General features: G+C 40.9%; 1 protein-coding gene across 1 annotated transcript in view; it reads left to right on the plus strand.

Annotated features, from left to right (window-relative positions):
- Positions 1 to 12,465, plus strand: part of LOC146307876 (sodium channel protein type 5 subunit alpha-like) — a 210,498-nt gene that overhangs the window by 57,937 nt on the left and 140,096 nt on the right. Inside the window, exons 5-6 of the mRNA XM_084747390.1 lie at positions 6,230 to 6,319; positions 8,875 to 9,003. Coding sequence (XP_084603516.1) covers positions 6,230 to 6,319; positions 8,875 to 9,003 — 219 coding nt within the window. The remainder of the gene's footprint in view (positions 1 to 6,229; positions 6,320 to 8,874; positions 9,004 to 12,465) is intronic.

Here is a 12,465-nt window from a genome sequence, read left to right on the forward strand (position 1 = left end):
GAGCTTCGTGGCATAAATCACAATATATTTATTGCAGCGATTGATTGATTAATGATATTATTGATCACACATTTGATCGACACTTGAGCTCCGGACGTGTCGTCACTGAGTGGCAGCTTCACCTGAATCCTCTCAGCTGGACGCTTTCCAGGCACACGTGTGTGTGTGTGTGTGTGTGTGTGTGTGTGTGTGTGTGTGTGTGTGTGTGTGTGTGTGTGCGCATATGTGTGTGTGTGTGTGTGTGTGTGTGTGTGTGTATGTCTGTGTGTAGGTGTGTGTGACTCAGAGAGCTCATCCTGCTGGTCGTATTTCTCAGCCTGATATCATCTTGGACTGTCTGGCGAGCTATAAACATGACCAGTAAATATTTCCCATCAAGGTGGTCCCTGCACACACACACACACACACACACACACACACACACACACACACACACACACACACACACACACACACACACACAGCACAGGGACACACACTCTCCCACATGACTGAATCTCCTGCAGGCTGAACTTTGACCTTTGACCTAAAACTAGTCTTAAAGTTCTCCAGAACCTCAGTTTGTTCATCGTGTTTTGACACACATGTAGATTCACTGCGATTAGAATCAGAAACTGATCATAACAATATTTTATTGATCCCTGGGATGAAATCGAATATACAAAATATAAAATACAATAAAATGTAAAATATAAAAATATTTTTAAAAAAGCACAGAATATAAGTATATAGAACAGAACTATAGAGAGAATTTTTCTCTTGATCAGTAAAGTCTTAGTGTTTGTTATACACTTTAAGAAATTAAGGTTCCAAAAGGGTTCTTCCTGAAGGGCTGAGGTTCCGCTCAGAACCATTTGCTTCAGAAGAACCCTGTTTTGAACAAAGGGTTTGTCAAAGATCCTTTGAGATTTTTTTTAAACTATTTTTTTTATTTATTTATTTTTAAAACATTTATTTATTTTTTTACTTTTATTTATGGATTTTATTACTTTTTATTACTTTTTATTTTATTTTATTTTTTGTATTTCTTTATTTATTTTTTTAGCGACTATCAGTTGAGGAACAGTTTGACGAACTTCAACATCAATGACTAAAAAGTAACTAATAATCTGAATATCTTTTGACAGGAATACTTTTGTTTACACACCCATTCTTTCACTTGTTACTTGTAATATTTTGTACTCGAGTACTGATATTCAGTACTCTTTCCATCACTGGATAATACATACAATAAACCTTTAAATAATTTCCAGATGTTGTGGTAAAGGTCTCCAGGAGCTTTAAATCCAGTGGCTCCAGTTGTGGGATTTTGGCCGCTCGCCCATCGCCACGCTGCCGGCGTCGGCCTCGGGCTGCAGACGCCAACCCAACATGACAGATATTACTTCACACCCAAAACTCAGTGGCCGTCCACTCGACACCCCCCCTCCCTCCCTCCCTCCCCACCCCTCCCCACCTCACACTCGGCTATTTTTACTTCGGGAAGCGGCGGCTGGTGTTGAGAGACGTCGGGCCGGCGGACACGCCGCTGTTGTCAGGACGATAAGAGGGGGAAGAGGTCAGCGGTGGAGGTGTGGCACTGCTGATGTGCTAGGTGTGTGTTTGCTCGAGTGTGTGTGTTATAATGAGGGACAAAACAAAAACGAGTGTGTGTGTGTGTGTGTGTGTGTGTGTGTGTGTGTGTGTGTGTGTGTGGGTGGGGGGGGGGGGGGGGGGGGGTTGCTGTAAGAGAACAAGTTGTGGTGGTCAAGTGGAGTTTTACTGTGTGTGTGTGTGTTAGAGTGCTTTTATAAGTGTGTGTGTGTGTGTGATCAAGTGTGTTCTGGAGTGATGCCCGACCACTGTGGCGCCACAGTGACAAGCTGTGTTGTGAGGTGGACACACACACATACACACACACACACACACGCGTGTGTTTTCTCTATGTAGTTTTTTCTGGCAGAAAACAATGTTTGACTACATTTCCCAGAGGGCTTCTTTCTGGAGGACACACACTGGACTTTGCATCCCATGAGGCTTTGCTCTGGGACCACATTAATCCATCAGACGGCCTCAAAGCCGCCCTGCAGCCACCAGCTGAGCCTCGTCGTGTTTGAATTATCTCTGCTGGGTTGAACTGATGTTAGCAGCTCGTTTTGTTTCAACATCTGGTGACGCTGTGTTAGCATCATGCTAGCAGCAGGTTACAGCAGGGTTAGTGATGCGTTACTGTCTCACCTGTCTCACCTGTCTCACCTGTCAATATTAGCATTTGAGAATAAGGAAAGTCTTCTTGCGCCCCACCCCAGACTGCACCACTGTCCTCAGAGCTTTTACATTCAGATGACTAGTTTTCACTTTTTATCTCATAATTCTGACTTTTTATTTGATAATTATGACTTTATCTCATAATTATAACATAATTTCAACTCTTTATCTTAGAAATCTGACTTTTTAACTCATAACTAACTTTTCTTAATCTCATAATTTTGACTTTTTATTTGATAATTATGACTTTTCCTGAAACTTTTCCATCTCATATTTATGACTAAATATAATTATTTCAACTTTTTATTTTATTATTATGCATTGATCTCATAATCTCTTTTGTTTTTATTGGGAACCTTTTATATTCCGTTCTCCTAAGAACCTTATATTCTAATGGTTTTATCTAGAACGCACTAGGGGGGTTCAACTCGGAACCTGTTTATATTCCAAGAGTTCCCACCCAAGCTGTCCTAAAGATGACTTTTTTTTATATTCCAATGGTTCTAGCGAGAACCCTTTTATATTATGGTAGCACAAACCATTACAAAAGAGTTTTAAAGTATTTCAACAATCCTTAAAGAACTTTTTTCTTCCAGAAAGGGTTCTAAATGGAACCTTCAGGCCTACAAAGAGTCTCTGACAATCTGTTTGTTCAAAACAAGGTTCTTCAGAAGCAAATGTTTGTGGGTGGAACCTCAGCCCATCATGAAGAACCACTGTGGTACCTTTATTCTTAGAGTTTATAGTTAATATCACTAAGAATGTGTTCCACTTTGAGAACCCTGATCTGTGTTTTAAATCTTTACGTTCATTTAGCAGAGGCAAAAATACAAGAACAAGAAAAGCTCCAGACAGAACGTGGCAGAACCTCACAGCTGGACTGTCAGATAAACAGCTCCAGGATCAGCAGCTCTGCACCGGAGCCTTAATCCAGTTTTAGATATTGTGTTATCGTTTATTGTTATAACAGCTGTGTGAGCACTGAGTCAGCGTTATGTTAATGTGGAGTTATTGATGTGTGTTGATCAGAAGATATCTGGGCGCCGCAGGAGGTTCCACTCCGACAGAATCTGATGATCGGATCATCATTATTAATAAAAGGAAATATTTTATCAATAAACAGTAAAAACAAACAAACAAATTTTATTCCAAACAATAAGTTAATAAATTGATCAGAAAATCACCAGGACTGTGATAATAAATTGATTATCTGTGTTCAATCAGAATTGGTTAAACTTTCTTGAAATCACTGAATCAGTTATTGATGAGTCAGGCTAACATCAAGTCATGCTAATGTTATCAATCATATTGATTAGATTTAACAAACTGAACAAGTTCAGTTTACAAAAACTGAATCAACTTGAAAAATTGGAAAAGTTTAATTTGACTTCCCCTAAATTTAAGTTGCATCAATTCAAACTGTTGATTTGAAAGTAATCAGATTACATCTGACTTAAAGAAATTGAGTTTATGTAACTATTTTTGTATAGAAAAACCTTCTTTGGTGTAATCGTTCCACCCACAATCCTCTGGGAAGGTCCTATCTAGAACCACCTTCCAGGGGTGCTAACAGGAACCCACACAGGGGTTCTACCTCAAACTCTTTTATATTCTGAGGGTTTCATCTAAAACCAGTCCATAAGGTTCTAACAGTAATGCTTTAACAAGGTCTCATCTAAAACACACACAGGAGGTTCTACCAAGAACCCTTTTATATTCCATGGATTTCATCTAGAACCTATACAGGGGGAGAACCCTCTTATAATCTGAGCATTTCATCTAGATCCCACCCGTGGGTTTCTGCCAAGAACCATTTTATATTTCAAAGAGAACCCACACAGGCGGTTCCACCAAGAACCCTTTTATATTCCATGGATTTCATTTTGAAACCATCTGGGTGTTCTACTGAGAACCCTTTTATATTCTGTGGGTTTCAACTAGAACCCAGCCAAGATGTTCTATCAAGAACCCTTCTATATTCCAAGGGTTTCATCTAGAACCCACACCCTCTTGTCTTCTGTGGGTTCTAAGAAGAACAGTCTTGTATTCTACAGATGAGGTCATTCATAACAACAGTGTCATCATCAATGGGAAAACGGAGGGTGGAACCTCATGCCCTGAGGAAGAACCCTTTTAGAACCCTTCCTTCTCAGAGTGCATGGTGGATGTGGGAGGTATAATGACATTAGCGGTACGGTGGCCTGGGAGGTCCATAACAGCAGGGCTATCATTACAGCATAATTAGCTCCCGGCTCTGCGGCGGCGGCGGCGGGGGGACATTTGCGTTGTTTGTCAATCGGTAACCGCATTACCTCGCCGCCCGCCACCGCGCTCCGGCAACATCATTACAGCCGGCACTCAATCAACAATTACCCTGCAGCTCAAACAACTTTCAGCTGGAGTTTGGGCCGCTTTCACACGGGGAGTATGTTCCCCCTGCCAAATTACAATAATTATGATTCATTTATAGCTGTGATTGACAGCTGAGCGCGCTCACAGTCTCTCCCACCTCATCGCGTGTAGCGTGATCAACATGGCAGGTGAAGGTGATATTTAACATGTATTGCTGCCTCCTGACAGTTTGGAAAGTTACCGCTCCCCCATTATATGATGATTAGACAAGAGTGGGCCCTTTCTCCCATCGGCGCCGTTAATGGCATATTAATTTGCTGTATTGAATGTGGCAGGCAGCGGAGGGGAGCCGTGACACACACACACACACACACACACACACACACACACACACACACACACACACACATGCTAACTTGGCACAGCCTTTCAGTTCACTTCGTCTTTATTTAGCCCTAATGGGAAATCAGTGAAAGGTATTTAAAAAAAGCACATGTAAAAATCACTTCGGCATGTAGTTGGTACACATACACACACACACACACACACACACACACACACACACACACACACACACACACACACACACACACACACACAGGGTGGCAAAAAGAGACGTTTTTTACATTTACATTCAAGGCGTTTAGCTGACACTCTCCAGAGAGCCTCACAATGAGGGAACAAGTCATAAAAGCTTCAGTTCCTCGATCGCCAACGTTACACTGAGGACATTTCCATTTTGCTTTTCACTTGCTGCTCTTATCCTCGGTGACTAAATCACAGAGAAGTTCTCCAAATTGACTCTCTTAATTCTCCTCTGGTACTTATTGTCCTCCGTGCTGAACTCCAAATGCTACCCAACAAACTGTCTCACAAAGTTCAGCTGTAGCAGGTCAAACTTCTGACTTTTTATGACTTGTTTTCTACACTGATATTTATGTAATATAAAGCAGTGGTGGAGGAAATATTAAGATCCTTTACTTAATGGAGAAATTGGTTATAAATGTACTGTAATAAATCATAAAATGACCATGATATGTCATCAGAGATCAAGGAATCATTAAAGTGAAATATTGCCGAATGTTTCGCTGAATGACTGTCTGTTTATGAGTTGTAAGAAATCATTAATGTTCTTATTAAAGGAGTAGATGTTTATAACAGTTAAAATGAACAAAATATTAATGTAGTTTGGCAGCAGTGAGTCAGTAACTCCTTTTTACGTCATTTAAAGTCAAAACCTGTCATTGTCTGTTTATGATGTTGCGTGTGTGTAGCGCTCCTGCAGTGTTCCTGCAGCCTGCATGAGGTTCCTCGAGTCTTTTAAAGAGGATTTCCACCTATTTAATATAACATCTGTGGCTCCAACTCACTGTTTAGACTACTGCACTCATTTTTGCACATACAATTACAACGTAGGACAGATGTGGTGTGCAGGTGACTTATCAACTATGATAGCTGAAGCCCCCTGTGAGGCAAGTTTTAAAAGAAGACTTAACAAAACCTGAACTGTAGTCAGATGAAAGCTGATGGTTTCTGTGTGACTCATGATTCATTCACTCATGTATGTTTGTGTTGTTACTGCAGGTGTGAACATGATAACATGAAACCTGTTTTTCTTTAACCTGCTCACATTATTCAGTTTGTTCATCATGTGCACCATCCTGACCAACTGTTGCTTCATGGCCATGTCCGAGCCGGCGTACTGGGCCAAATACCTGGAGTAAGTACACCTGGAAACTTCTCTGTCTCCCTCTCTGTCTGTGTGTCTGTCTGTGACCACTTGTATCCCTCAATCAAAACGAGAGGGGATTCCCACGGGCCGTGTTGAGTGTAGCGCTGCCAGGAAATGCCAGCACGCTGTGGTCTGACAGAGTAATGGCATCCGGGGGAAGGAGCTTATGAGGCAGGTGGGAGGAGGAAGAAATTGGCTGATCGTTCTGCACAAACTGTAATCAAAGTCAAACAGAAAGTTAATTCTTGGTCTAATGCCATTTCCCTGTGTGAGCACAGAACATTTGATTCAGATCAGTAGAGTAGAGCGCCGGTCTTTCTGTCTAACTCGACTGAAAACACTCTGTGTTGTTGCTGCAGCAGCCTGAACCAACACTGAAGAACTGATTACATTTAGGAACACAAAATAAAGTTAGACAGACTAAAAAATTGAAACAAATAGATATCGCCATGAAGCCTGCCTCTGGAGAGGGGCAGAAGGGCCGCATGCAGCTCTGGAGCTGCAGGTCGCAGACCCCCGCGCTGACCTACAGCTAAATACCTCCAAATCTCAAAAGTGACCAGAGCATGAAGAAAGTTTTCGCCTGTGTTGTGTTGCCTCAGATGCTGTAACATGTTCCTCTGCTGAGCCACAGAATCACAATGTGAGGATCTTGTGTCGGACGTTGTTTCCATGCCAGTCGTTTCCTGCCACATGCTTGTTGGGTTTACAGCCGGTACTGACCACCTGTCTGTTGCTCTGTCAGTGACTGAATGAGCCGTTTAGATTCACACAGACACACATGACCTCTTCTTCTTCTTCTTCTTCTTCTTCTTCTTCTTCTTCTTCTTCTTCTTCTTCTTCTTCTTCTTCTTCTTCTTCTTCTTCTTCTTCTTGTTTCAACCTGTATCAACTGAAAATGTCACTTACAGTAGATATAAAGATCTTTAATAAACCAAACAAAGATAACTTTCATGCACTTCAGCAAAAATACAAATATCAAAATACACATTTAGGTGTTTATTTTACTGTGTTTTTAAATAGATATGCATATGTAGTTGTCTCCTAAATTCACCAAACTTGAGCATCATTTGAATTTTGTAATGCAACTTGTAATGCAAAAAATAATTGTCTTAATGATAATAATAAGATAAGATAAAACTTAATTATACTCACAGGATTTTGTGCCGCACATCGGTATAAAAAGCTTTATCCAATGCAATTAGGTTCTGCATCATTCACAAATAAAGTGTTAAAGTAGAAATAAAGAGAAAACGGAAAGCAGTAGCTTATCTTTGTTCTCATGGTGATCTGTTATTGACTCCCAACTGTTTGAGGTTTATTATAGATATATTTTTTAAATATATTTATTTATCTAGAAGAACTAATATATTCCAGACCCCTGGGTTAAGGATCTGCTGGTGTAGTGAATGATGAAATAAAAAGTGGTGACTCATTTACTGGCTAAACTCCAAACTAATTAGGCTGTTTTCTGTTTTTCAAACTTTCTAAAAGGTAAAATATTTTCTTCACCAGCGTGTCCTGCTGGCAGTCAGCTGAACAACCAGATACCTTCCTGTAATTTCCCTCTGTGTGCGATCATGTTGCTATTTTTGTCTGTTCTGTTACACGCTGCCACCCTGCAGTGATGACATCCTCTGTGTGTGTGTTTATATGTTCGGTTCTTCTCCAGTCAGGGGGACAATTCAGATTTTTAGAACTGTGCCTGTATGACGAACTGATCCATAGTCACAGGCAGAAGAATTAGAATATTTTCACCACTTTACCTCGATGTCAGACAGACTTCTGATGAGAAACTGCTGTTAAATATCACTTCCACCAAAATCCACCAAACCCCATTGACAAAATCAGTAATTTAGTAATTTAGGTTGCTGCTCAGCCGTTGCCTCGATCAGTTAGTTTGTTTGTGTTACTGTGTGATTGTGGTGACTCTGAATGAACCCTTTAAAACAGAAATCACAGAATGACTCAATCAAACTAACCGACTAAGACAGCAGTAGAGCAGCGACTCCTGTGTTCTGCAAGTTTAAAATGACTGTGGAGTTTGGTGTATTTGGAGAGAGTGGTATCCAGTTCTTAAAAACATACATCTAAAAACTTAACCAGTCAAAATCCAAACCATTTGAACACCTTGATACCAGAAGGGTTACTGGGGGAAATAATTGTGTTCCACCTCTGGCTTCCAGCTGCTGCTGCTGCTGCTCGGCGGTCAGAGCTGACGTGACTGACTCCCTCCCCTCTGTCTGTCTGTCTTTGTACGGTTGAGTTGACGCCCCGTCGGGTCAAACTTGTTTCTGGGGACAAAATAAATAAGTGAAGGATGTTTGGCTGCACAGGCTCTGCTGATTTTATGAATATTTATCCTCTCTGCCACTCCTCTCCTCCTCTGCTGATCTTAAACTCTCTGACTCTTCATCTCCTCCTTGTCACCTTTCCTCACCTCAATTCTCCTTTTTTCCTCTCCATTTCGTCTAACTCCTCCTCCTCCTCCTCCTCCTCCTCCTCCTCCTCCTCCTCCTCCTCCTCCTCCTCCCTCTGGTCAGGTACACCTTCACAGGTATCTATACGTTCGAGTCCCTCATCAAGATCTTGGCGAGGGGTTTCTGCGTGGGGCCCTTCACCTTCCTGAGGGACCCCTGGAACTGGCTCGACTTCAGCGTCATCGTCATGGCGTGAGTCAAACACACACACACACACACACACACACACACACACACACACACACACACACACACACACACACACACACACAATATTCATAAAGCTTGTTTTCAATAACTTACTGTGTCCACCAATAATCAATAATCACACTGAAGCACCTGTGTGATACCTGCATGAATGAATAGACCAGAATGGATAATAATCAATTATCAATTCTAAAGCTGTAGACAAATAACAACGTATCTTTGTATCCAAATGATTTGAGTCTAAACTCCAAATGATTCTGACACTAAAAAAGAGTCTAAATGCACAAAATTCCTACAAAAATGTCAATATTTAAATAAAGGCCGGGTCTCAAATAAAGACCGGCTTCTGTTTTTAATAAAAGATGTTCTCACTCTCTTATTCTGATAACTTTTTCTTTGTTACGCAATTTATTTTTTCAATGTTTTTTTTTTTTACATGAATCAAGAGAAAACACAAAATACAAAAGATAAATAAATTAACCATAAAGAGAACCGACACGATTTAAAAGGAACAAAAATGGCAGAGTTGGAGGGAAGTAATACACTCTTAGAAACAAAGGTGCTGACTAGAACCATGAAGGGTTCTTCAGCTTGTCCCTGTGGGAGAACCCATTTTTGTTCCTAGTAGAACCTTTTATTAAGCTTCCAATTGGAACCCTTACCTAGAACCGAACATATAGAGTGATACTTAAAATCAGCTGTGGAAGGTTTTACCCAGAATTCCCTGGGAGATTCTACAAAGAACCCAGTTCAACAACCCTTGAAAAACTGTCTTCCAAAAAAGGTTCTTTGGATGAAAAGCGTTCCTAGTGGAACCCTTAGTCTTACAATTAACCCTTGACAGACCCTTTATTCAACAAAAGGGTTCTTCAGAAGCAAGTGGTTCTGGGTAGAGCCTCAGCCCTTCAGGAAAAACCCTGTTGGAACCCTTATTTCTAAGAGTGTACAGATAGAACATGCTGCAGATTAATAGATGACTCATGGATATAATTTGATATCTCAGAAGAGGTCCAGGTTCCCACTAGATCGTTGAGATATGGAACATTTTTTTTAGAATTAAATTATCTTGATCAATTCCAGCACACTTCCTGTAGATGTTTCACATTAAAAGCCCAACAGGTAAGGGGAGTTATTATATGCAACGTCAGCTGCTGGTTTGGGCTTTTATTGTGAAACATCGGTGCAGGAACAGAAGTGCAAAGTCGAGCTGAGTGGATTTAATGAGTTGAAAAGAGGAACTCGGAGCAGAGTGTTGACGTGTTCCTGTTGTGGTGACGGGATTAACGAGCCGCAGTGGAATTAAACATAAAGACTAATACAGGCCTGTCTGTGCAGAAACATGAAAAGTTACAGTTTGACGTCAGTTTGTGAGACTAAGCAGGAGTGTTTTTGTTAAGTTCAGACACATTTGCAAAGTCAGGAGAACGTGTGCTCTCTAACGACAGAACTCGTCTCTTTGTGCTGTCAGTCCGCAGAACAGAGAGAAAAAATACAAACTTCAGGCTGCAGCATCGTGTATCATTAATAAACTTAATAAGCTCAAATCTGGACAGTAAAAATAAGTTTGGGGCTGTGATGAGGATCCATGTTTCTGTCTGCAGTGGGAGAAAGTCACTAATACATTTATTCTGCACTGACCTTAAAGGAGAAATATGAAATATAATTACTGTAATAAATCATAAAATGACCACGACATGTCGTCACAGATTAAGACACATGCTAAGTTGAAATACCGGCTTCTACAGCCAGCATGTTCCCATTTGAACTGTCCATTCTGGTCCACCCTGTTATACATGGAGCTAAAATTAATGCTGAATGTTCATTGAGTGAGTTAGCGTCTGTTTATGAGTCATAAGAAATCATTAATGATCTTGCAGAAGGAGTAGATGTTTATAAAGCTTAAACTGAGCAAAATGTGAATGGAGTTTGGCAGGCAGGTGTTTGTTTGGGTCACATGTCCTGTTTTCACGTTTATTCATTTCACATTGATGCTGAAGACTTGGATTTATTAGACAGTCATCTTCAGTCTTTGTCGTCATTTGATAACTGTTAATAAATAAAATAATTTGTACAAGGCCAAGTACAACTTGACTTTGGGGAAATAGATTCCTGAGCAACTTGCATCACCGTGAGAAGTGAAAAAAACATTAACCTTGAAGCCTGATGCCTATTTAATATACAGGATATCTGTATTTGTAATTTAAGAGAAAAAAAATTGAAGTAAAATATCACATATAACTGACAAGAGCTGAATATCTCACAATTTTTTTTATGTTCAGTTCATTTAAATGAGCAAAATCACCAAAAAACAAACAGATGAATATAAAATTAGAAAATGTGGAAACAAGAAACATTAAAAACAATTAAAACTAAAAAAAGAAAACGGGTCTAATGTTGGATGAGTGAATCATCTGCTGGCTCGATGAATAAGATGACTTTCCTCTGTGTTTTCGTGGAAAAGAGAAAAGTGTTTTTCTCAGTGACACCCGTGCATTTTCCAAATTACAGGTTTGAAAAGGCTCCTTAAACTCACTCAGCACATAAACTGCTGTCAAACCGTCAATTTGAGGCAGGAAAAAAAAGAGCCAGAGGCTGCAGTTCTGAGTCTGTTTTCCCTCTGGGCGCTGTCGGTGACGCCCACCCTATGAGCGGCGGCGGCGGCGACCCCTCGTTTTGTTTCACTGAGAAAAAGAGCGTGACCTGTCCACTCCGGTAATTGACTGACTGATGGAAAATCGCTGCCGTTTGGTTTGGTTAGCGATCAGGCGGCGATCAATCAGGGAGCCGAGGAGCGGGAGGCGTGCAGGGAGGGACGCCGCCGGGAAGATAAACGATCAGAATGAACCGATCGGATCAATAGCTGACCCCGAAGGCACGGCTCTGAGGTTAGCGCGAGGTGTAATGAAGCGGTGTCACCTCCACCGCGGCCGCCCGCTAAATTGAAGCGTCTTGATGAAGGTGCCCTCGGATGGTGGGACGGTGTGTCTGCAGAGTTGCATAATTGGACCCTGACGACCCGCCGCCGAATCCCTCAAAGAGAAAAATGTCTTCGCTTAAAGGACAAATTCACCATTAAAACAGTTAGCTCTTAAGACATCTGCTGCTGTTGTACTTTAAATTCTGCCCGCGTCTTCTTCAAATAAAGACACCGTCACTTTTTGTCCAGACATTTTTAGCAGCTTCTGGGAAACCCTGTGGCCTCCAAGATAAGACAGAAGACAGAGTCCCTCCGCCAGATCGCTCCAAAGTTACAGTAACATAATAAGAACAACAGAGCAACAAATAAGTGAAATATAAAGTGGATAAGGAGTAAGTGCAAAGAAGAAGTTAAGCTGAAAACAGTAACAGTAATTCTACAACCCCTGATACGGAAAAGTAGTATTGCACACAAATTTAAAAAATGTTAATTAAACATAATAGAAAAGTATTATTGCACATATTAAACAT

The sequence above is a fragment of the Lutjanus erythropterus genome, chromosome 21 (assembly GCF_056507025.1).
Source record: "Lutjanus erythropterus isolate fLutEry1 chromosome 21, fLutEry1.hap2, whole genome shotgun sequence".
Taxonomy (NCBI): domain Eukaryota; kingdom Metazoa; phylum Chordata; class Actinopteri; order Lutjaniformes; family Lutjanidae; genus Lutjanus; species Lutjanus erythropterus.